Below are 26,591 nucleotides of genomic sequence, written 5' to 3' on the forward strand. Positions count from 1 at the left end.
GACTCATTCTTGTCCTGCTACTCCCTTTGGTGGCTTCTTTTTTAGAAAGAAGGGGGGGAAGGGCAAGTATCAGGCTAGCTGAACAGATGGCCAAGGAAACTGAAATTTATCTGCTCAGGGACCTCAAGGCTAATTTAGTAAAAATCTGAAGTGGGCTTCAGAAAGGTGTAATTTAAAAATAAAACAAGACTTTTTTTTTTTAAATAAAAAGCTCAGTTGTACCTGGCATGGAACTAGGTTTGCTGGCAGATCTCCCCATCCCCCACGTTTCTTTGTTCAGTGAGCCATGGGGCATTTTTGACCGGGACCGAGATAGGAGCCCACCTGGGTAAAAGCAGAAGAGCTGGAACACTTCACAATCATCGTCATCATCATCATCATCATCACAGAAAGCAAACAGTTATCTTCAAATTTAAATTTATTAAGACATTCAGCTATGTCTGTCAGTCTACATCCAAATTTGCTACTAAAAATAAAATAAAAGTCACATCCCACATTAGGAATAACAAGTCTGAAAAAAACACTTTTTTTGAGCCAAGCCTATTGTATAAATAAATGACTAGTTTCTTTTCATATCAAAATTCCCATAAAAAAATTACATTCCCCCCCCGCCCGCCCTCCCCGGTTCTACCTGTAGCCGTGATGAATGTAAAAATTTAAATATGACACATCCTTGTCAAAGAAAAGGTGCAAAGTCTATGAACAGCTTTAAAAGTGGCATTTGCAGAGTCTGATCATACAGTTCTGTAGTCATTCCCAAGGTGCAAATATTGCCATAATTTAACACTGTTTTGATTCCGCTGCAAGAATTTTAACGTTCCACAGAATTGGAAAGTATCCGTGAGGCCTCTATCCGTGGCCTAAAGCCCTTCCCACTTGGGTCCTGCACGAATGTGGACGCCGAAGTGTTCATCAGAGTTTTAGTTTACTTCACCCGGCCAACACGGTATACAACGTATTAACAAAAGTTTCATATACACCAAAGTCGTGAAGACTCCATCATAAAGGTCAGGAGTCTCGGCTTACAGAAATGCGCCCACCCCCCCGCCACCCCCCCAACTGCAGGCCTTCCAAGTGCTCGAGTGAGCGTCCGCCTGGGGGTGGGGATGGGACCATCTAGACTTTTACATCTTTGATTTCATTTCCGTGCTATACAACGCGCCAACGAGCACCTGACTTTGAGTTCCAATTGCTCAGGGGGAGGGGGTGGGGGTGGGGGTGGGGGAGGGCTGGCCACCGCCCTCCCCGCCGCGAGAGGGGGCCCCTGTCCATCCGTGGGGCCTTGGCCTGCTTCTTCCCAGGAATCCTGCCCCGCGCGTGCCCGTTGGGTCCCTCATGCCCCTCGCTGTGGGGCCCGTCCCTGGAGCAGCTGGGGTCGGAGTCTCCGGGTCCGTGGGCACAGAGGTAAAGGGTACATTCAGATTAGCACACATCGTCACGCTCCTTCCAGAGGCTGGGGGTACCAGCGGGGTCTCCACAGGGGAGCTCCGCAGAATGTCACATTTCCTGCCCGGTCACCTGTGGACCCCCCCCCCCCACAACATACACGTTCCCCAGGCCCGAGCGAGTAGAGCCCCACCGGGGGCGTCCCCCGCGTCACTCCTGGGGCCTCTCCTGGGGGCCGGCCTCACCGGGCGGGACTGCATCCTTTGGTCCTGCTTCGTCCTTCACATTCAAAGGACACTCCTGGGGGTCTCCAGCGGCCCCCGGGCTCGGGACCTGGCTCCTGCCCTCAGCGCCATCCCGAGAAGCGTCGCCTGGCCGCAGGCCCTGAGGACGCCCTTGAGGTGGGGGCTCGGTGGCGCCGGGCGGCCCCTCGGCAGGGGGAGGCGGGGGGGCGGGCTCCGTGCCTCCACCTGGGGGCTGTGAGGAGTGTTTGAGGTGACAGTGGCACAGAGGGCAGGTCTCTTGGACATACAGCCATTTCTTCAGACAGCCGGCGTGGAAGAAATGGCTGCACGGGGTGATCACAGCAGAATTCATGTCCTGCGGACAAGGAAAGAAACCCCATCAATACCTGACCTGCAAGGCGTACCCCGCCCCCCACCCAGAAAAAAGAGAAAACCTCATTCTATGACTCCCCTCCCCCACCATACCCACCGCAACCACAACTTCCCCATAAATAATTTGTGATACATCCAAGAGGGAAAAAATAAATAAATAAATAAGCATCGATTTTTGTCAAACCTTCCCACCTGGCTGTACAAATAACACAGCCAAGAGCTGCTTCGGCTAAGGAATTCTTCAAAGAACGACTCGCATGCCAGAGGGAAAGACATCTTAGCTGGGCTCTGCGTGGGTGTGAGACCCCGGACGCAGCTAGGGGTCACCAGAGGAGGGGGGGTGGTCAGGACAAGCAAGCCGGGCTGCCTGCCAAGGCGGGAAGAGAAGGGAAGTCCAGACGGACACGCGAGGGAAGCAGAACTTTGCCCAGCCACAGGGGAGCGCACGGAGAAGTGGATGGCGGCGGGGGGAGGAACGCCAGACCAGGCTGTTGGCAAGGAAGTGGGGGGGCTTTCACGAGGGCCAACGGCTTGTGGTCGGTTGTCTGTGCATCTGTTACAAGCCCATGCGTCTCAGCCTCGCACCCAAGACACCCTCAGGCCCCAAGAATCTGAAGCCACCCAAGGTGGCCTGGGTCCAGGGAGGGACCTGCGGATGGGACCAGCCCACTGCACCCTACGCCACCCCCGCCCCCGCCATCTGACTTTTATGCCCTGGAGACAGGAGGAAAAGTGTGGCGACTGCTGAAACAGGAACCGGAACATTCCCCGGTTCAAGTACTCCTCGTCCAAGTTCGGGTTGGGGGAGAAAAGCGCGGAAGGACCTGAGCTTTAAGCAGCGCGGGGCCACCGCTGGTGAGTCTCCCCGTCCTTCTGTCTCAAGCTCCCCAAGGGGAGGATTGGCGGTGGGAGGAGTTCCTTGCCAAAGCTGGGAGCACCCGGGCGTTGACCCCGCGTGCGGAAAGGAAAGCCATCCAAGGGGAGCGGCAGCCGCAAAGGGGGCCGTCTCACGGTCACCTGAGTCCTGGCACCCTGAAAAAAGTGATGTGGCGGCAGGACCCTCCGGGGGCACTCTTCCCTCCCTGATGGCATGGGGAGGTGTGGGCTGTGGCCTGAGTGTGTGTGTGTGTGTGTGTGTGTGTGTGTGTGTGTGTGTGTGTGTGTAGGGGGGCGCCTACCCGGCTATCGTGAGCGAGACTGCTGCCTACATGAGGGGGTCTTGGTGCCCCTCAGCATCTCCACTGCAAAACCACCTGGCATGTCTGCTTTGTGCAACAGAAAGAACAAAATTCTTTTTTTTTTCTTTCTTTTTGGGTCACACCTGGCGATGCACAGGGGTGACTCCTGGCTATGCCACTCAGGAGTTACTCCTGGAGGTGCTCAGGGGACCATATGGGATGCTGGAATTTCAGCCTGGGTCGGCCGCGTGCAAGGCAAACGCCCTCCCCGCTGTGCTCTCTCTCTCCAGCCCCAGAACAAAATTCTTTTGCACTGATCCTGTACAGAATTCTGCTAGCTTTGGGGGCCGCGCCCGGCGGTGCTCAGGGCTGAGTCCTGGTGGGGTGCCGGGGATGGAATCCAGGCCAGCTGCGTGCGAGGCAAGTGTCCTGCCCACTGGGCTCTCTCCCAGGTGAATTCTCTTATTTTACATAGAAGCAAGCACCACACCCGCCGTGAAGAAACCCTTCCTGGCTCGAGCCAGGGTGCGGCTGACCCCCAGCACCGACAACCAGTGACCGCCCAACGCCACGGACAGCGGGATGCCCGTCTGTCACGGACACCATCGGTGGTGGAACGGGGCTGGCTGCACTCAGAACATGGCTACATGGGAGGCTGTTTCTCCAGAGACCATCGGCCCAGCACGCAAGTTTGGCTATAGATGTTGCTACTCAGAATCCTCTGGACGGATATGCTGATCATTAAAGTCTAGGCCCACTTCTTGATTTTCTCACAATCCTTGTTCTCACGGCTGGAGCGACAGCACAGCAGGTAGGGCATTTGCCTTGTACGCGGCCGACCTGAGTTTAACTTCTCCGCCCCTCTCGGAGAGCCCGGCAAGCTACTGAGAGTATCTTGCCCGCACGGAAGAGCCTGGCAAGCTCCCCGTGGCATATTCGATATGCCAAACACAGTAACAACAAGTCTCACAATGGAGACGTTACTGGGCCCGCTCGAGCAAATCGATGGACAACGGGAGGACAGTGCGACTTGTTCTCAATTTCTTGGGCTGTCAGTTTTAGAACCACAACGGGCGATGCTCAGGGGTTCCTCCTGCCTCTGCACTCAGGAATCACTCCAGGCGGTGCTGAGAAGACCCTACGGGATGCCGGGGATGGACCCCGGGTGGGCTGAGTGCAAGGCAAGTGCCCTACCCGCTGTGCTAAAGCTCAGGCCCTATATTTCATTTTTAAAGAAGGCAAACATTGGTTATTCTGGGTGCATCTTCTGGATGCCAGGAGGGGGCCAGCCAGGGCCACTAGAGCACACCCCCTGCGCCACGCCCAGCTATGGACAGCTGCTGCCCATCGGGGCTGACCCGGGTGCTGCTGGGACCTTGGCACGCCACTTTTCCCGAGCTGCCGAGTCCCGTCTGACCGAGAGTTACCACTTGCTAGGCCGAGCGTGTGTGCGCGCACGCGTGCGTAGGTGCTCAGCGGTAAATAGAAAACACACCTGACCTGGTTCTCCTTTATTTATGGGTGAGCAATGATGTTAAAAATAACCGAGAATTAGCACAGGAGGGAACTAAGTGATCAATTTCACTCCGAGATCAAAAATAACCCCTCAGTTCTCTAATAATGTCTGAGGACCCTCCCCCCCACCCATACCTCCACTTTGCCTGCCTTATTTTGCTATCGTTGGTTTTCTGGATGGAACCGGGGTCACCCACACACGAGGCAGCTAAGCATGCCTTTGTCCCCTGGTTCTCTCTCCGGCCCGAGGCCCGCTCTGCACCTGGGAGACCGTGCTACCCTGAACGCTGAACTCGAGTTCCGTCGAAGCGGCCCCAGTCCTCGGGGGAGAGGCGCGGGCCACCTTACCTGGTAGCAGATGGCGCAGATGTCGTTGTGCTTCTCCAGCTGGGCGCGCGTGGCCACGGGCAGCGACTTGATCTTGTTGACGGCATCTCTGCGGAGGAGGAAGCTCTTCCAGCCCAGCTGGGCCCGAAGCCACACGTTGTAGTAGGAATGGATGAAGATGATCATGGAGCCCATGACCGTCCACTCCCCGAAGACGGTCTCTGAGACGCCGTAGGCCACCACGCACAGGGCCACCAGGAACTCCAGCAGGCGGTAGGTGCCGTTCACGTAGTAGATGACGTCGTCCATGTTTTCCACGGGCTCTTTTCTGAACTCTTCCACCATAAATAAAACATAAATAAAAAGTGTTCCCAGAACCTGGAAAACAAAAAAATACAACACAAACTATGATTACTAAAATAAAAATTAAAAAAATAAATAAAAAGTTCGTTTGCTGTAGGACTTTAAATACTGCACTGCAGGGCTGGAGCCTTGCATGCGGCCGACCTGGGTTCAATTCCCAGCATCCCATATGGTCCTGAGCACTGCCAGGGGTAATTCCTGAGTGCAGAGCCAGGAGTAACCCCTGTGCATTGCCGGGTGTGACCCAAAAAGAAAAAAAAAATACTGCACTGCACTGTACTGTCCTCCTGTTGTTCATCGAGTTTCTTGAGCAGGCACCAGTAACTTTTCCATTGTGAGACTTGTTGTTACTGTTTTTGACATATCAAACATATCATGGTTTGATATGCTTGCCAGGCTTTGCCGTGCATAATCTTCTCGGTAGCTTGCCAGGCTCTCCAAGAAGAGTGGAGGAATCAAACCCAGGTCGGCCGCATGCAAGGCAAACACGCCCTACCCGCTGTTCTATCACTCAGGCCCAGGATTTTAAATAAAAACCTTTCTTTTTTTCTTTCTTTTTGGGTCACACTCAATGATGCTCAGGATTACTATCTGCTGGCTCTGCACTCAGGAATCATTCCTGGCAGTGCTTGGGGGACCCTATAGGATGCTGGGGATTGAACCTGGGTTGGCTGTGTACAAGGCAAACACCCTCTCCGTTGTACTACGGCTCTGGCCTACAAACACATTCTTAGTACTTTCAGAATGTCATGTTTAATATTATCTAAAGAAGACAGTGCTCTCTAATTATATCTCAATAAATAACCAAGTACCTATGTATCTATTTATTTTCTTTTTGGGTCACACCCGGCGATGCACAGGGGCTACTCGTGGCTCTTGCACTTAGGAATTGCTCCTGGCGGTGCTTGGGGGACCCCATGGGATGCTGGAAATTGAACCCAATCAGCTGCGTGCAAGGCAAATGCCCTCCCCATTGTGATATCGCTCCAGCCCCAATAACCAGGTATTTAGACACCAAAAAGCCAGACCATGAAAATCTAATTTATCTCCCTATAACAATTCTGTCTACAGTCCTCCGCTCTACCAGCTGAGCTATCGAAGGGAGCTATCGGGCTGGAGCGATAGCACAGTGGTAGGGCGTTTGCCTTGCACGCAGCCAACATGGCCGACCCAAGTTCGATTCCTCCGCCCTCTCGGAGAGCCCGGCAAGCTACCGAGAGTATCTCGCCCGCACGGCAGAGCCTGGCAAGCTCCCCGTGACGTATTCGATATGCCAGACACAGTAACAACAAAGTCTCCAATGGAGACGTTACTGGGCCCGCTCGAGCAAATTGATGATCAACGGGAGGGCCATACTTACTTATAACAATTCTGATTGGGAATCAGTTTGCTGACTCCGTTTCCCAGGTCACCAAATCCCCATCAAAACTCCACCTACATGTTCCTAATTTTGTGACGATGTTCTTTAGCTCTCGTGGAAATTTTACAACCAAGAATAGAGAAATGCCAGAGTTATCGTCTCTCCAACGGACTGAACAGTAGTGAACCACTGGTCCATAAAAATACATCTACCAGGACCAATTCCTGAGTGGAGAGCCAGGAGCAACCCCTGTGTATGCTGGGTGTCATCCAAAAAGCAAAAAAAAAAAAAAAAAAACCAACAACAACAACAACAAAAAAACTCCTACCATTTCCAGGATAACATGTATATAAAGACGATGTAGTTTTGAGTGTGTGTTTACTATAAATGTGACCTGAACAAGCCCTAAGAATCAATACTCTGGAGCTGGAGAGATAGCACAGCCGGCAGGGCATTTGCCTTGCATGCGGCCGACCCGGGTTCGATTCCCAGCATCCCATAGGGTCCCCTGAGCACCGCCAGGAGTAACTCCCGAGTGGAGAGCCAGGAGTAACCCCTGTGCATCGCCAGGTGTGACGCAAAAAGCCAAAAAAAAAAAAAAAAAAAAAAGAATCAATATTCTGTCTGATGACCCATCTATGTGACAGTACTGTAGCACACCATCGGGACAACAGAAATGGGAACATTTTATTACCTTTATACATACATACATACTTACATACATATATATATGTAAATACACGGTGATGTAGTTATTAGATACATCACATACTGGACTGTAAATCCAGGTATTTTAATAACCTGCCTCCTAACTTGTACTCTTTACCAGAGTGACACATGGATATGTAAACAAATCATCCTGGAAAACTTGAGAGAACGTCGCAAGGTTCTACGGAATGCGTATAAGCTCTAAGCCAAGTCACCGTGGTTTGCTGAGCCCCGTCAGCGGGTCCCGGCTCACCTGGAGAGAGGTGAGGATACTGCTAGAAATGATGATGAGCAGCCAGAAGTCCATGTGGAAGAACTGGCAGATCATATAGGCCATGTAGGCGGGGAACACCAGCAGGAACAAGCAGAGGCTCACGGCCCGGAAGTGCTTCCACAGGCTCCTGGAGAGAAGAAGAAGAAGAGGAGGTCACCTGCAGCCCGGCCACTCCTGGCCCCCAGAGGGCCCCCTGTCACGTCCAGCCGGCCCTCCTCCTCTGTCCACGCCCATTTATCTTCTCCAGCGGGTCTGGCCTTCACCTCCATGCTCATTCCTGGTCACGTGGGCCTTTCTTTATTATTTATTTTTTTATTTTAATGAATCACTGTGAGATACAGTTACAGACTTACAAATTTTTGTGATTACCTTTCAATCAAACAATATTCAAGCACCCACCCCTCCACCAGTGCCCATTTTCCACCACCAATGTTCCCAGTTTCCCTCCCTCCACCCCCGCAACCCCTCCCCCTCCTGCCTCTGTGGCCGGCATCTTCCCTCTTATCCTCTCTCTCTCTCTCTCTCTTTGGGTGTTATGGTTTGCAATACAGGTACTAAGCGGCATCATGTTTGGTTCATGGCCTGCTTTCAGCACGCATCTCCCATCTCGAGCGAGCCCTCCAACCATCATTTACTCAGTGGTCTCATCTCCCTCCCACCTGCCTTTTCCCCCAGCACCTGAGATCAACTTTCAAGCCGTGGGGCAATCCTACTGACCCTTATCTCTACTGTCCTTAGGTGTCAGTCTCCTATTATGTTACTTTATATTCCACAAATGGGTGCAGTCATTCTGTGTCTGGATTCGGGACTTTCTGAGCACTGACTCCTTTTTAACTTTTTGGGTCATACCTGGCGATGCACAGGGGCTACTCCTGGCTCATGCACTCAGGAATTATTCCTGGCGGTGCTCAGGGGACCATACGGGATGCTGGGAATCGAACCCGGGTCGGTCGTGTGCAAGGCAAACACCCTGCCCGCTGTGCTATCGCTCCAGCCCCTGAGCACTGACTCTTAATGAATGTCACAGTAACTTCCACGAGTCCCAAGCATCTGCTCCCCCCTTGCCTCACGTCACTGCATTGCACGGGCACTGGGATAGGGACAGACCCACGACGACCCCTGGAACTCCCCTGAACAGCAGCAAGCAAGCTCTGCGAGCAGCGTCTGGCCAGTCCCAGGCCCAGTGCTGCAGTCCCCAGATCTGTCAATTATCTGGACTGCGATGACAAGTCCAGATGGGGCATTACTTGCACTGCCCGTCCACGGGATACGCTTCCACTCCACTGTCTAGCTGCTCTACAACCCTTCGGACTAGCTCAAACTAAAACACTACGGAGGGGAAAAATTAGAAGTTAAAAAAACTTACTTCCACAAGTAGCTCGGATCCTTTCGTTTACCACCGGGAAACTGTTGTCATTGTTGTTGTTTTTGTTTGGCTTCTGGCCACACCCAGATTTTCTCAGGGGATCATATGGGAAGCCAGGGATCAAACATGGGTTGGCCGCTCGCAAGGCAGCACCCAGTCCAATGTCCTATCGCTCCACCCCCCCTTCCTGTGCCAAGCAAATGCCGACACAGTGCTGTTCCAATAATACATGGTTTATATACGATACCCTATTGAGGTGGTACCATATTTGGGGTAGGAAGCTCACTCAGAGGTGCTCAGGTGCTATTCCCAGCTCAGTGCTCTGATATGCTCCCAGAGTTATTTAAGAGACCAGGTGGCTGGTTCCTGGGACCGAACTTGGGGCTCCTACGTACAGGGCATGCCCTAGGCTATCCCCTCAGCCCCATGTTCCCATTTTCGATGGGAAAAGTAATTCCATCATCACCCTCATCACGCACCTCAGTTGCAAAACACAGCCCCCCACCTTTTTTTTTTTTTGCTCTTTGGGTCACACTCGGCAATTCACAGGGGTTACTCCTGGCTCATGCACTCAGGAATTATTCCTGCTAGTGCTTGGGTGAATCATATGGGATGCTGGGAATCAAACCAGGGTCAGCCGCATGCAAGGAAAACGCCCCACCCACTGTGCTATTGCTTCAGACTCCGAAAGACAGCCGAATGAAGGCAGTGTCAAAATGCAGTGCTACCTGATCTTTTCTAATTATTCCCCATGGACCGGTTTCTCTTCCAACCTACCCAGTCTGTCAACCCATATATCATGCAGAGCCCCATGCCTGACATGTACCCATGACAAAAATTATGGCTTTTTTTTTTAATCCCACAAAGAGATGATTCCATGTGAAACTTCAGGCTTTTAGGACATGCAACAACTCAAGAGCTGTCAGACCTACATTGCCTCCTTTGCTCTCTCCCTCCGTCTTTTTATAGTTTTTCGGTTCCACGTGTTTCTAAAGAATATATATTTTAAATGCCGGTTTTAACATAAAAATACCCAGGATTATCAGCGTTTTGGATTTCCTCCCCCCGGCCCACCCCCGCTTTGGATTGTTATGAATCAGTCATACTGTTTTGTGTCACACTATTTTTAACACTCCGAGGTGATGCTGATCACTCTTCGGCCGCCCACTTTCCTGCCTGATTGGCATGCGGGCTGCTCCCGTGATGCGCAGACTTTGACAAGTCCCTCCTGAGCCGGGCGAGAAGAGCCCGCGGGCGCTCTTGGGAAGAGACGATCTAACGTCAAACAGTTTCCCAAAGCCCAAGTTCTCGGCCCTTCCGCGCTGGGTCTCGGCGAGCCTTCTGCCTCTCCCTTCCCAAGGATCTACACACCGCCACGCCCAGCTCAGAATTGCGTTCCGCTGAGGTCTGATTTACATTTCTCTCACCTGGAACGGTGCCAAGCCCCCCCACTTCATAGCTGTTTCCAACCTCTTTGGTACAAGCCTAATAGAATGCATTTATTTCATGCACTTCTCTGCTTTTTAAAAAATATATATCTGGGTCATACCCAGCTGTGTTCAGGACTTCCTCCTGGCTCTGTGCTCAGGGATTCTTCCTGGTGGGGCTTGGGGGAGAACCGTATGAGATCCCAGGTCCACCACGTGCAAGGTAAGTGCCCTTCCTGCTGTACTATCGCTCTCTGGCTGCCTTGGTAGACGATTCTATATTCCTGAGACTGACTGCCAGCAGAGCACGGAAACCATGACTGTTTTCTCCGAGTCTATAATGATTTTTTTCTAATTTATCTTTCGGTTTAAAAAAATATTACAAGTCATAAGTGTTAACATAAGAGGACAAAGAACCTCCAGCTCTGAGCATATCTCTTTGATTCCACTGTTCTTCCTGCATTAACATATGCCTCAGAGACCTGGGTCCTACGAAAACAGGATGAGAACACTATTCGGGTCTCTCAAAGAGGAATCGAAAGAGCTATGCTTGGAGTATCACGCTTCACTCAAATGAGAGAGAGAATCCAGAGTTCCGACCTCTGTCAATGCTCAAGAATCAGGGATGCTGTCTTATTTGCCAAGACAGCAAAAATCAGATGGGCTCGACACGTAATGAGATTTAGAGACGACCACTGGACTAGAGCCATTACAGACCGGATTCCACGGGATGTCAAAAGATCGCCTGGATGCCCACCTACGAGATGGTCAGACTTCTTCGTCAAGACCCTGAATGATCGATTTGAGGCTCTGCATGTTCCTAGAACAAGCAGATGCCACTGGGCTACACTAGCACACAACAGGGATGAATGGAGACGTTACTGGTGCCCGCTCGAGCAAATAGATGACTAATGGGGTATCAAGTGATCAAGTGTTAACTGTACCACCTTTCTCCCTGTCATTTTTAGTCTCTTCCAGTTGTTTCTCCTGGTGTGAGGGATCTTTCCAACAGGAGGGCATCACGTTACGTGAACTCAGAGGGAGAAAGACAAATGCCGTCTTGGGCACAGAGAAAGGAAACAAGCAAGTACACATAACAGACCCTGGGCCCCTGGTAGCAACAAGCCCAGGCTGACATAAGCAGCGGGATGAGGATGAGGGCTGGGGAAAGGGAAGGGACAGGACAAGCTGGAGGGGACAGTTTGGTGGCCTTTCTTCTCGGACTCCTGGCTAAGATCAAGTGTGGGCCTTTCAGTGGTGCTGAAGGCAGGAGAACTTTGTATATTAAAATCATATTCGGTAACATAGTTTGTGACCATGTAACCTAAACGATACACATAAATACATGGTTACAAATTTTTAACGTATATTTATGTATATGTTTATATTATATGTAACCATGTTACCCAAACTGTCTCTGTCTCTCTCTATACACACACACCCATGGTTACAGATTAACATATATTCGTATATATGTCTATATTATATATAACCATGTTACCTAAACTATATATATATAAAAAATATATATACACACAGTTACAAATTACAAATTATATGTAACCATGTTACCTAAAGTAGATGTGTGTTTGTATATGGTAGAAACACATATTTTATGTAAGTGTCACTGTCACTGTCTTCCTGTTGTTCATCGATCTGCACTAGCGGGCCCAGTAACGTCTCCATTGTGACACTTGTTACTGTGTTTGGCATATCGAATACATCGCGAGTAGCTTGCCAAGCTTTATATATATATATATATATATATATATATATATGTATATATTTAGGGAGGAAAAAAAGTCTATCCTACTCACAGGTCCAAAATATACTAACCTGCACATAGACATAAGGGAGCGAGGGCTGGAACCCAGGACCTCATATGTGCAAAGTCCGTGTTCTAGCAGTGTGGTGCCTGCCCAGACCTCCACATAGTTTTCCCTTCTTGGGTCCCAATTGGCGATGCTCAGGGGTTCCTCCTGGCTCATGCACTCAGGAATGACTCCTGGCGGTGCTCAGGGGACCTATGGGATGCCCGGGATCTAACCCGGGTCGGCCTCTTGCAAAGCAAATAAATGCCCTCCCTGCTGTGCTATCACTCCGGCCCTAGTTTTCTCTGCTCAGCCCAGTCAGTCACTTGAGAAACGGCGACGAGATTAGGGCACCCGCTCTGCATACTGCCAATCCGGCGCGCCCCTGGCAGGACAAGGCTGCCCGAGCATCACACACCCAAATGCTGGCTCTGGCCCTGAGGCCCCCAAGCACTGCCAGGCTGGGAACTCTAGGTCCAGAGAACCTGAGAGTGACGCGGGCTCTTGTGAAATTGATGGCCTGTGGGGACCCAGAACTGCCTGTGGGCTCCTCACACACCTCCAGTTTTATTCCCCGAGATAGGAGAGCAGACACAATCCTCTCTGAACAGAAGCCGATCTCCTGCAGCTCTGCTATGGCAGAGACACCCCACCTGTCCTCGCATACGCGGTAGGCCTCACTCTTCCCCACGCTGAAGTCCCACACCGAGCGGGACCTGCTCTCTGTCCCTACTTGAGTGCCTGATGTCTCTTCCTCAGCCTGCCTGCCTTCCATGCAGGGGTCCTCCCAGCCCCCTGGAATAAATTCGGGCTGCTCTGTCAGTGGTCTGGAGGGGTCTGTTTCAAACAGGGACAAGGAAGGCCGGGAGCCACGGCACAGACGGCGCAGGAAGGGGCTGGGGAGGTCGGCCAGTGGGGAGGGTGCTTGCCTTGCGTGCAGCTGACCCAGGTTTGCTTCCCGGCACCCCATGTTTGTCGCCTGAGCCCCACCAGGAGTGACCCCTGGTTCATCCCTAGCAGGACACGGCCCTGAGCACCACCAGGGATGGATGCAAAACAGAAAAAAAAAAACAACAACAACAAAAAAAAAAAAAAAAAAAAAAAAAAAAACCTCAACAAAAATAATACCACAGGGCTGGAGCAATAGCACAGCGGGGAGGGCGTTTGCCTTGCACGCAGCTGACCCTGGTTCAATTCCCAGCATCCCATATGCTCTCCCGAGCACTGCCAGGAGTAATTGCTGAGTGCAGAGCCGGGACTAACCCTTATGCATGGCCAGGTGTGACCCAACAAGCAAAAAAAAAAAAAAAAGTATCCCAATTATTTGAAGGGAATAAAGGGAATGAAATTGTCGATTTGTAAATGTGTGGTCTTTGGCGTGACCTTTAACTGCAGCGATGTCAAGGGGGAAAAAATAAATAAGTCCATGAGGAAGGGAAAAATTGAAACATTTAAAATTGTGGAGTCGAGCGAATACCAAGAACTCCTCCACTTTCTGTGTCCAAATGGCATCTAAACAGTCAGACAACAAACGTCCGTCGGGAAAGTTATGTGAGCCACGTACTTGTCTCGGGAAGCACCGAGCGCCAGCACGATGGGGTCGGCGATCTCCAGCATGGACTGCAGGATGGACGCCACCACGATGAAGAGGATGATGCTCAGGAGGAAGGCCCGGTGCACCACCTGCAGCTCGATCAGGCCCGTCTGCACTGCCAGGATCAGCAGTGTGACGCCTTCCGTCATGCCCCTAGAAAACACGCGTGTTTCAGGCCAGGGTGATGGGACAGAGGGTTGAGCACTTGCCAGCATGTGGCCAACCCGCGCTTGATCCCCGGCACCCCGTATGACAACCCCCCCCCAGCACTCCCGGAAGTGAGCCCTGAGTGCAGAGCCAGGGGTCAGCCCTGAGCACCGCCAGGGGTGACCCCAAAAGAAACAAAGGACTAACGTCACAATCTTGTTTAATTTCAAGAGAAAACATTCCACAGGTATAAACTGTTGCTACATATTTGTTATGTACTCTAAGCGTATTAAATTATACTGTATTTCATATAGCATATAAAATTATTTATATAAAAAGTATATAATAAATCTAATTTTTTCTTTCATCAAAAGATAAACTTGAAAAGCCTTGATAAACACGTGGCACTGTAGCACTGTCCTCCCATTGTTCATCGATTTGCTCAAGCAGGCCCAGTAACGTCTCCATTGTGAGACCTGTTGTTACTGTTTTTGACATATCAAATATATCACGGGTAGCTTGCCAGGCTCTGCTGTGCAGGCGGAATACTCTCGGTAGCTTGCCAGGCTCTCCGAAGGATGGGGGAAAAAATCAAACTTCTATATTAAGATAACAAATCAGCACAAGTTCAAGAAATAGGGTTTCCCAAATATCTAATCTTACTGATTTAGTAACAACCAATGAACTACTCAGCAATCGCACTGATGTAATTTTTAAAACCTCAGTATTCAAGTTATATAGCACAGCGGGTAGGGCGTCTGCCTTGCACGCAGCCAACATGGCCGACCCGAGTTCGATTCCTCCGCCCCTCTCGGAGAGCCCGGCAAGCTACCGAGAGTATTCGATATGCCAGACACAGTAACAACAAAGTCTCCAATGGAGACGTTACTGGGCCCGCTCGAGCAAATCGACAATCAACGGGAGGGCCTTTACTTTACTTACTTTACTTATTCCAACATTTAAAAAAGTGCTTTTTAATCAAATAATATGAAAATCTGTTTTTAACAGAATAATAAGAACTTCAGATGAGAAAAAGCATGCTATGAAAAACTTCTTATATTCAGATAAGTATTCAATAGGCACATGCAATAAATATTGTATTATTTACCTAATAATAATTATTTATTGTAATATTTAAATAGCTCTGTAGCACTGTCCTCCCGTTGTTCATCAATTTGCTCGAGCAGGCCTTGTAACGTCTCCATCGTGAGACTTGTTGTTACTTTGTTTGGCAAATTAAATATGTTACGGGTAGCTTGCCAGGCTTTGCCATGCGGGGGAGATACTCTCAGTAGCTTGCCGGGCTCTCCGAGAGGGGCGGAGGAATCGAACCCGGCTCAGCCAGGCTGGCTGTGCGCAAGGCAAACAGCCCTACCCACTGTGCTATCGCTCCACCCAATATTTAAATATGTTAATATATATTTAAAAGATATGTATGACTTCCATTTTTTTCCGGAGTATTTTCATCCAAATATAGTAAGAAAATCACCCACCATGAAAACCCATCCCAATTTCTAGCGGATACTTCTGTTTCCAGAGAGCCTCACGGCCCCTCACTCACCGATTCATGGCGGGGTCATTCATGAAGGCGCGATAGCCCTGCAGGTAGAACTTGCAGAGCGTCAGGACACCCAGGGCGACGAAAGAAACTGTGAAGACCAAGCCCAGGAGAGAGTAGGGGGTACTGCAACACTCAGCGATGCTGAAAGAGACAGATGAAGAGATTTCTGTCTGGACAAGAAAGGATCGCAAGTCTCTCGCCTGCCAGCCACCGAGAGTGAGCTCATCTTTGTTCCTTACAGTACCCCAAATCAAGAGTCTGCGGGGCCCTCCCGAGACCCCATCACCACTAATTTGAGTCCATTCTTGTCATTACTCATACCTTCCTTTTTCTAACTCTCTGAAGGGTAAGTCAGTGCACCATACCTAAAACAGGGCCGTCCTCACTTTCAGTTCTCTAAATCTGAAGACAGAGAAGCTGGACCCTTCAGTAAAACTTTCAGACTCTTGCAGTGAAAATGAAGTGAAACTTCATCAGATGCAGTGAAACTCTTAAGGGTGCTCTGAAACTCTTAAATGGTTTAGATCCTATTCAAACATCAAACGCGTGCACGCATACACATGCACGCACACACACAAACACACACACAAGATAGTACATCACCTCACATGTGGCAGACACTGGTTCAATCCCCAGGACCCCAGATAGTACTTTAGCAGCACCTGGTTGATACCTGAGCTCAGAGCAAGGAGTAAGCCTTGAGCAGCACCAGGTCTGGACCGCAAACAAAAAGCAAAACAGAACAAAACAAAAAAACTAAAGAAAAGTTTTTATTTTATCTATTTACTTTTGCTTTTTGGATCACACCGGGTGATGCTCAGGGGTTAATCCTGGCCTCACACTCAGGAATCACTCCTGGCGGTGCTCAGAGGACCTTATGGGATGCTGGGAATCAAACCTGGGTCAGCCGCGTGCAAGGCAAACACCCTTCCCCTCTGTACTATCGCTCCAGCCCCCAAAGAAAAGTTTTTAAGCCTCTGAAAAGCATAAAAGCAACTGGTCTCCAGAAGAAAGGTATAGCGCTGCCCACCAGTCCTTCTACAAAGTGACAGCAGTCAGACTGTTCAGACTGTAAGTGTTAACAGAGGTACCTGTCAGAACCTTTTATGTGACCAAACAAAGCAGGGGTTATTTTCAGTGGACAGAAGGTAGCACACAGGTCGAGCTGTACAAACCCTGTCTTCATACCACTCGGGACCTCACATTTTTAGATTTTAGATAAATGCAGATTTTACGGGGTTGTTTCAAAAGCAGTTCAGGATCCCTGTCCAATAACGTTATGAGCTCTGTTAATTTCAGTTTTAACCTAAAATTCACAGTGAATACAGGTTCTAGGAAAAAAAAACGGAAGAATTTACGCTAAAAGCCTGAAATGCTTTTATGTTTTATGGCGACGCCTCCAAAGCTTTCACTGGACATATGAACTTATTAACAAACATTTTATAAATATCTGTCATGCTATGCACTGACAATTTGGGCCTGAGGTTTTGCACAGCTCCGGAAGACTGTAAAAAAGTAACAGGGGAAGTGTGTGCTATCAGAACTTCACTGCTACAGGTGAGGTCCAGAGACTCTCCACTTCCTGTACTGTCTGCCTTTGCCTAACTAAAGCTTCTCAGCTTTCTTATCCTCCCCTATATATAATACTTTGCAAATTTGTTTTCAGACGAAGACACCTCACCTTTACTTTTCTCATGTGAATTATTACAACATCGTGGATTATTTGGGGGTAAAAAAAAAAACAAGTATCTTACCAATGATGGAGATTGATAATTTTGTACAATCATACATATCTGATTTCTGAAATGTTTATTTCTGCACATATATGTATATAATTTTGCATACAACAAAAAAGTGTCTTTTTAAGTTGTCTAGTAACATATAACATTCTGAAATCATGGGTTGAGAATACTGAAAATTTCACTTCATTTTCACTGGAAAACTCAACGTTTTACTGAAGGGTCAAATTTCTCTATCTTCAGATTCAGAGAAATCTTTTACACACTAAGCATGGTTTATGACGTCTTCAAGAAGTGCGTAGCTTTTCTTTTTAGAAAGGACTGTGGTGCTGTGGAGCTCATGCCCAATTCAATCAGCTTAATTAATGGCTGAATAAATTGCAGTACTCCTGCATTATAAAAAAAAAAAAAAGAATGCGGTGCTAATTTGCAAAAGAGTATAGATTGGGCTGGAGAGACAGTAGAGCGGGTAACTTGCATGGGCTGACTGCCCACCCACCACCCCATGTGTTCCCCCAAGCCTGACAGGAGTGATCCCTGAGCACAGAGCCAGGAGCAAGCCCTGAGCACCACCAGGTATCCACCTTACCCCACTCCCCCCGCCAAAATAACAAAACTAAAACCCCAAAGAGCATATACTACAGCAAACAAAAATTCTCAGTGCTGCTTTGAGGAAGTGAGAGAGTTTAGGAAAATTATAAACTTTCCCTTCCCCCTTGCCATTCAATGCGACACTTGACTAATAGCGGGTTCGTTTTTTTTTTTTTTTGGCTGAAAAAAATGCCCCTTTTTTTCCCAGTCTAGTTAGGTGGGCTGTTTTATTGCTGGTTGCCTGGTGGGTTGGCTCAGCAGGTTCTGGGAGAGACCTGCAATCATTTTCTTTTTTCAGGAAACAAGTTGAGGAAACACAGAACTGCGGGCACAAGGCCACGGGGCCAGAGAACACCCCCGAACTTACAGAAACAACAAAATGCAGGGAGCTTCCCTGCTGAAAACAAAGGGAAACACTCTTATCTTGACAAGGGGCTCTCCATCCTCGGTAGAAAAAGGGTGTCTGCAGAAAGTTATGTTGGCAAGGTATCCAAACCTCACCGAAATTCTCACGTCTTATTTTTCCAAATGTGTCCAACAGGCTTTACCACCGGCCTATTTCACTGTGGTACAACTGTTTTGTGTTTTTGACAGCATGACAGCCATAGGCCTTATGACTGGGCCATTATCCAAACTCAGGATTGCATCACTCTTCTTTGGGGGAGGGCGGAGTTTCATCTTTAACTTTTTTTTTTTAAAGGATAACCTGGTATCCATGAAGGAAGTTAGTTAATTCCTTTTTTGTAAGGAAGCCATTAGACCTACACCTGGGGGTACTCAAGAGCTCCTTAGTACAGGCTCTGTGTCCAGAAATGATCCCACACGGTGCTGGGTGGGGGGTGGGGGACTTGAGGGTGGCGAAACAGGCCTGACCACATGCGAAGCAAGTGCCTTACCCTCCGGGGCTACCTCTTCAGCCCCTCAATTTAAAATCCTACATAAAATCCCATCATAAGCAGATAAAAAAAAACAGCCATGAAATGGAGCTTCTATAATGAGCTGGAGATTAAAATGCTTTTGAACTGGAGATCACGTGATTGCGCGTTCATCGGATTGTTTTCAGAAACCACAAAACCTGACTCAACACTAATGGGTTTTTTTCCCTGTCATTATTAAATAGCCACTGTCCTCTGTGACCTTTATTTTTTTCCCCCCCAGGTATTATACTGTGTGTCATTTTGCCCCGTTCCTTTTCCTTTACCGTTTAAATAACAGGGTAATGATGGTGTGCAAGTTTATGAACTGATGTACAAAATGATGGCCCACCCCACCCCACCCCCCAAGCGCCCCAAACTTGTCCCAGAGTCACCTCCTGTGGAATGTCTTTAACCTAACAAATACAATGCTCTCCCAAGGAGAGGAAACAAGACAGTTTTCTCGGCTTTCTTTAATTTGGGGGCCCTCCACGGAGGGGCTCAGGATGCCTGGGGTGCTGAGGATGGCAGATGCACCCAGCCCCAGCCTACCACATCCTCCCCAGTTCAGGGAACGTGACAGAGGAGCCCTGCCCACGATAAGACCTCTTCAATGTTTTTCTTTTTTCTTTAAAAATTTCCCCCAAAATTTTATCCTATTAAAGCACAGTGAGTTACTGTCTAGTTGGTTTTTTTTTTTTTGGGGGGGGGTCACACCCGGCGATGTACAGGGGTTACTCCTGGCTCTGCACTCAGGAATTACTCCTGGTGGTGCTTGAGGGACCATATGGGATGCTGGGGATCAAACCCGGGTTAGCTGCATGCAAGGCAAATGCCCTCCCTGCTGTGCTATCACTCCAGCCCCCCTTGATATTTTTAAGGGGGTGGGCAGTGAAGGCTTCCAGAGCAGTGTTCAGGATGTCGGGGTCTCCTTCCAGTCAGGGCTGGACTCAGGCACTGGATTATCTCAGCCCCCCCCCCACCCCCCAGTGGCACACAGGGACATCCAAGGCTATATCATGTAGCGCCAAGCCAGGCCTGCTGCAAGGAACCTGAGCGTGTGCGACCTCTCCAGCCCCTCGCTCCTGATTCCTGAGGTGATGAGGACGACGAGCCCAGGAATAAGGAGGTTATAACCAAGCACTGGATTCTGAAGGCTGGAGGTGGTTCTGGCTCAGCCTGGGAAAAGAACTACGGTGAATGGAGCATACTCGGAATGGGCTCTCATGGTCCCAGACACATCTTTCTAACACTGACACCTGAACATCCAGGTCGGAGAACTCCGCTAGGCTGGACAGAGAGCAGGGTTCGAGGATGGAGCCCTCCATCAGTTACTGGACTGGCTCTCCCTGGAGATGAAGCAAAATATCAACAACTATGAGACTCAGAGCAAGCCAGAGTCCAGCAAGGCCTCAGGTTAACTTCTGGGAACTGAAACAGTTTCAGTTTCCCAGCAATGAAACAATGTATAACAAGCCAACCTGAACCCAACTGGGAAAGTTCCCCGGTTCAGCAAGTGGGCTCAATTAATCCATTCGCACAATGCCCCAGAATCTTGCTTTTTGTTAACCCTAAGAGAACCAGAAGTCTATGTAATCATAAAATTGGTACTGATACTAGAAATTATTTAATTGTTGCCTAACCACTTTACCCTAGACACACCTTTGTTTGGGAACTAAGTAAGATTCTTTCCTGAAACAATAAGGCATGGACTGCTTATGTCATCAAGCCCTCTATAAACCGTTTGCTGCCTGAAGTCGGGGTCGCTACCAAGAGACCACTCTGTGGGTGAGACAGCTGACCCCAGTATACTTGGAATAAAACTTCTTCCGCTTTTGCATTATCGAGTTAGCGTTCCTGTCCGTCTCGCCGCTTAACACAATCCGGGGCTTAACACAACAAGTGGGCAAAGTGGAAGTGCTTCCATCACAGGTCTGTGGGCGGGTGGGGTCTGCATTTCACCCGGGGCAACAGCCCTCGCTACAATACGGCCTCGACTGGAAGCCGGTGACCATCGGCAGAGTGGAATCTCATATGAAGGCTGTAAAGATGACACGTGAGGCCAAGTGTTCAACGGTGTGAGCAGCACGCATCGAACACGCCACAAACGATGTTTTTTTTTTTTTACAGCCTACTTTTCTCTTACTGACCCCATAACTTAACAAGATGGCACGAGTCATCGGCTGCCTGTTGGTACAGACTTCAGGCAGATACGCCCCTCCCCTCCACCCCGCAACCCCCTCCGTGTTAATGAGCACCTCCTGGCATAGCCTGGCCCTAGCAGCCACTGAATGAAAATTCTTTCTTTTTTTTTGGGGGGGGGGGCTTTTTTGGGTCACACCTGGTGATGCTCAGGGGTTCCTCCTGGCTCTGCACTCAGGAATCACTCCTGGCAGTGCTCGGGGGATCCTATGGGATGTTGGGGATCGAACCCGGGTCGGCCACGTGCGGGATAGACGCTCTCCCCGCTGTACTATCACTCAGGCCCTGAAAATCTTGTCCTAAGTCCAAACTCCTATACAACAATCATATCCCAGAGCCTGAGCGCAGTGGGTAGGATGTTGGCACAAGGCAGAGCTGGGTTGGATCCGCACCCCCCCCAACTACCCCCAGTCTGCCAGGGGGGCACGTCCTGAGCACAGAGAGCCAGGAGTCCACCCTGAGCACTGCCAGCTGTGGCCCAAAGACAAACAGAAACTATAAACCCTGCAGTCCTGGACTTCAGGAGGGGTAAGATCTGCACGATTCCCTACCCCCAGGCCCATGTCTTCTCCTCCTCGGGCGGCTGGCACAGGATCCCGTGCCGTCGGCACTTACCTGGTCAGGAAAAGGAAAAGCAGCCGCTCGCGGGAGGCGGGCTGGTCCCGAGTGCTGAAATAGGAATAGATCTGCAGCGCGAACAAGACGAGCCAGAAGACCATGAAGAGGACCGGGACCACCAGCTGATTCCACAGGGACATCCCCAAGGCCAGAAGGCCGTAGACCTCCACCACCTAAGCGGGGGGAAGGGGAGACAGGGGACAGCATCTTGTTATCACCTCCATGGACGTTACTGAACACAAAAGCTTCAAATACAGGAGGAGAAATTAAATAGCTTTTTTTTTTTAAACTATTGCCACCCGCCTGTGCAAAATTCCTTTCACGTTAATTCTAGAAATCCTATAGACTGTAGCTAACACACAGCACATTCTTTTTTTTTTTTTGCTTTTTGGGTCACACCTGGCGTTGCACAGGGGTTACTCCTGGCTCATGCACTCAGGAATTACAAATTACTCCTGGCGGTGCTTGGGGGACCATATGGGATGCTGGGAATCGAACCCAGGTTGGCCGCAAATGCCCTACCTGCTGTGCTATCGCTCCAGCCCCATGCATGTTCTTAAAAAGACAATCCACGAATTGTATGTTATGACTGACACATGCTCGCCCAATAGCAACTCTGAACTGTCCTTAGAGTTCAAGGGAAAGATGATCAAGATTTAAAAAATCACCGCCTGGGCTGGAGCAATAGTACAGTGGGGAGGGCGTTTGCCTTGCACGTGGCCGACCCGGGTTCGATCCCTAACATCCCATAGGGTTCCCCGAGCACCACCAGGAGTGATTCTGAATGCAGAGCCAGGAGTAACCCAAAAACAAACAAACAAAAAAATGACCATCAGAATTAAACTACCTCACAAGCAATTTGAGGAGACTCCATAAACTCAGTCTAATCATAAATGGGGTCCAGAGTGATAGGACAGTGAAGAGTGTTTGCCTTGCATGGGGCCGACCCAGGTTTGATCCCTGACATCGCACAGAGTGTCCTGAGCCTGCCAGGAGTGATCCCTGAGTTCAGAGCCCGGAGTATCTCCTGGGCATCACTGCCTGTGGCGCAAAGCACAAAACAAAACAATCCAGAGAAGCAGCAATGCCTGTGGCAGTGGGGGAGTATTAGAAGGAAACACTAGTCAGGGGTTAGTCGGGAACGTCCAAGGCAGAAGCAAAGACAGTCAGTCAGCAAGCCTTTTTTGCCCAAATTAATAAATCCACACTGCTCCTTACATGTGAATTATGTCAAGCAACATTTCTCAATTTATAGTCCTAGCAGGCGTGTTAACGCCAGGAAAAAGGAGACCAGAAAAAGCTCACTGTTCTAATAAGTCAAGATGTTAGTCTTGTGGTTTATAAAACAATCTTTATAATCAATTAGGAAGAGTCGATCCTCCTAACCCAACTCCCGCTGGAACCAAATTTCTGGATTTACTCAGCCAGGGTCCAGGGTAGCCAAGCTAATCCAGTCTTCCCTGAACAGGTCACAGGTCTCACTGGAATCTCTCAAAGTAGTACCAGAATCTCCCAATCAGCTGGGAAGACCTTCTAGCAAGCACAGGACTTGCACAGCCATCTAGCTGTCAATCGGTACCTATATAGGGGTAGACTGCAAATAGTGAATAAATGTTACATTAAAATACACAAAATTTGAGGCTGGAGAGATAGTACAGTGGGAAGGGCGCTTGCCCTGCATGCAGCACCCTTATAGTTCCCAGGATTAATTCCTGAGTCACCAGTGCTAAGCATCACCAAGCGTGGCCCCAAAACCAAAAATAAAATAAAATAAAATCCTTGGGCCAGAGTGATAGTACAGTGGGAAGGACGTTTGCCTTGTATGCAGCCGGGTCGGGTTCAATCCCCGGCATCCCATATGGTCCCCCAAGTACTGCCAGGAGTGATCCCTGAGTGTAGAGCCAGGACTTAACCCCTGAGCATCACTGGGTGTGAATTCAAAAAGAAATACATATACATATATATAATAAAAATGAAAACAAAATACACAGAATTCATTCTAAAATTCTCCTCACTAAACCATATGCTTTTCTTGAAGCCTTGCTGTGATTCACCTCTGTCTTTGCCCAGCTAGAGAACAGAAAGGAAGGGGCAACTGCCCGACTAGCTGCAAGGTGATGGCTCGCAGCAAACTAACCGGGGCCAGGGGAGGCTTTTCCCGCTTCCCGCTGAAGGAGCAGAACGCGAGGAGACCCCGACCAAGCTAGGGCATCTCCACTGCTTGTGCATCTGACTCTTTCCAGGTCAGGAAATTCAGAACCTGTGATTCATCTGCGACTGTCACACCCGGTGACGCAAGCACCTTTCCACAGGCAGAAGGGCGCGTGTGACACTGCCGAGATGGAGCCTTTTGTCCTTGTGGTGATTAAGGAAACACTCAGTTTTCAATTCAAAGCTATGGAATAGCTCCGATTTATAATGAATGAGGATCTCCTTCACCACATGAAGGGGGGGGGGGGGGTAAAACTGAGGAAACCAACCACAGGTGTGTGTGGGGGGCGGACGGTAGGTAAGATGGAGAAGGAGAAGGGACCAGGATGACAATAATAGCTGGGAATGATCACGCTGGACAAGATCTGAGTGTTCAAAGTAGGTAAAGGGTTATTCCTGGTAACCTTTCATTATCTGTATGGCAAACCACAATGAGAGAGGAGAGAGAGAGAGAGAGAGAGAGAGAGAGAGAGAGAGAGAGAGAGGAGAGGAGAGGAGAGGAGAGAGGAGAGAGGAGAGAGGAGAGAGAGAGAGAGGAGAGGGGAGGAGAGGAGGAGAGAGGAGAGAGAGAGGAGAGGAGAGGAGAAGAGAAAGAGGAGGAGAGGAGAGGAGAGGAGAGGAGAGGAGAGGAGAGGGGAGGGGAGGGGAGGGGAGGGGAGGAGGAGAGGGGGGGGAGAGAGGGGGAGAGAGAGAGAGAGAGAGAGAAAATGCCTGCCATAGAGGCAGACAGGAGGTGGTGGGGTTGGGGGTGATGGGAAGGAACCTGGGGACACTGGTGCTGGGAAATGTACCCTGGTAGAGGGATGGGTGTTGAAACCCTGTAGTCTGAAACCTAACCATGAACAGCTCTGGAAGGATCTATCTCACAGTGACTCAATCATAAGATCTTAAAATAAATAAAAATTAAAAAATCAACTGAATGAAATGTTCTTACTGCAGACCCTTCCCCTAATAAATAGCTTCTTTCAGAGCCTAAAATAGCTTCTTTCAGAGCCGTCGTCTTTGCAAAGCAAATCTCCCAAGTTAATCGTGGTGTAAGATGCAGACAGAAGAATTTAGGCAAGCTTCTCTGGGCAACCTACCAACCCTTTGGGGCACAAGTACTGCCCCCAGAACAACAAAATTAATGCTTCAGATTTTTTTTTCAGTCAGTTTGCAAGCTTCCTGTACCTTTAAGTACAAACACAGCCAAGAGGTATGAGAATGCAGTTTTGTTTTGTTTTTTTATTGAATCCCTGAGATAGACCCTTACAAAGCGGTTCATGATTGGGATTCAGTGACACAAAGATCCAACACCCATCCCTGCAACCAGTGTACATTTCCCAGCACCAGTGTCCACAGGTTCCCTCCCATCACCCCCACGCCCTGCCTCTCTGGTGCTCCATCTCCTCTCCCTCCCCCCCACCCCTTTCTGGGTACTGTGGTTTGCAACACTTTGTTTCTGAACACTTTGTTTTTAAAAAAAAAAAACCCACCTCAGTTTAAAGACCTACTTTAAAAACCTGAAGACCTGAGTTTAAAGACCTACTGGCGCCTTATCAAGTCAATCAAAGCAGGCTTAGGTCCACTACCAGTGCCCACTTCGAAGCAGAGGCTAGAGACAAAGGCGGGGAGGCAGCAGGTGAGTTATATACTGGTGAGATCAGCTCAGGGGCTCCCTAAGCCAAATCCTTCATATTATACCCCAGAACTTGGACTCCTCAATAAACAAGTTGGACAAACAAAAGAAGAAACTTCAGGCAAATAGGACTATAATGAGGATGGGGGAGGGGGGGACAAAACAAACAAACAAACAAACAAGATTTGACCTCAAGCTATTCGTTTGCTATTTCTGTCTTGGTTTTGACAGCTAACTCGGCCTGAATATAGTCTGCCTGTCCCTGGCTGCCCTGCAAAGTATGGACAACCGTTAGCACCGGCCCCACTAGACCAAAAAGCATGACTTTTGTTGTTTGGGGGGCAAAGCTTGTGCCCCCAGGGGGTGGTCGGTTGCCCAGAGAAGCTCTCTGCCCAGGTCGGCACCAGAGCCAACAAGCAACAGCCCAGGTCCACAGAACCACTGTGCTTCACTGCCTCGAGGCAGACCTGCAGATTAAAAAGAGTCGGAGAACATTCCTGAGTGGGATGAAAATGGTGGCTATTCTGAGTGGGTTCCCCGGGGTGTGACCCTCCCCCCAAAGGTGAGACCGTAAAAGGGGATCATTCATTGTCAAAGCTGGCCTGCTGCTCGTACCTGGACCAGTTCTCTGTAGGCGGACTTGGCAAGGTTGTACGGGACCAGGAGATTGGACCCCAGGAAATAGAGAACTTCCAACCCGGTGAAGATCATGGCGAACTTGTTGATGATGACGATGGTCTCCAGGGGAACCAGGCAGAGCCGGGCGAGCAGAGGGAGCATGTGTGCAGAGAAGAGCCAGATCTGTTTGGTCTTCATGACGCAGGAGCACAGGGTGCAGACCACCAGCTGCCCTGAAATGGGAGAGGGGAGGGGAAGGCACGTCACTCATGCCCCCATGGTGGGGGGGTCTCTCCAGGGACGCGTGGCACCCAGGCTTTCACACGACTCACACGCTCTGTGGCCCGTGGGCACCGGCTCCCTATGAATGTAACCGGGAAACAAGGCCGGTCTCCAACCCAGGTGACATGTCTGACGGCAAGAGGGTTTTCAACAAATAGCTAAGT

The 26,591-nt window shown here is 49.6% G+C and overlaps 1 protein-coding gene across 1 annotated transcript in view; it reads right to left on the reverse strand.

The window, feature by feature from the left end:
• Nucleotides 1–400: 400 nt before the first annotated feature.
• Nucleotides 401–26,591, reverse strand: part of RNF145 (ring finger protein 145) — a 57,800-nt gene continuing 31,609 nt past the window's right edge. Inside the window, exons 5-11 of the mRNA XM_056107965.1 lie at nt 26,143–26,378; nt 21,696–21,871; nt 15,635–15,775; nt 13,897–14,079; nt 7,708–7,855; nt 5,045–5,401; nt 401–1,986 (exon numbers count right to left, since the gene is read on the reverse strand). Of these exons, the coding sequence (XP_055963940.1) occupies nt 1,597–1,986; nt 5,045–5,401; nt 7,708–7,855; nt 13,897–14,079; nt 15,635–15,775; nt 21,696–21,871; nt 26,143–26,378 (1,631 nt within the window). The 3' untranslated portion in view covers nt 401–1,596. The remainder of the gene's footprint in view (nt 1,987–5,044; nt 5,402–7,707; nt 7,856–13,896; nt 14,080–15,634; nt 15,776–21,695; nt 21,872–26,142; nt 26,379–26,591) is intronic.

The sequence above is a fragment of the Sorex fumeus genome, unplaced genomic scaffold, assembly GCF_029834395.1.
Source record: "Sorex fumeus unplaced genomic scaffold, SorFum_2.1 ptg000187l, whole genome shotgun sequence".
NCBI lineage: Eukaryota > Metazoa > Chordata > Mammalia > Eulipotyphla > Soricidae > Sorex > Sorex fumeus.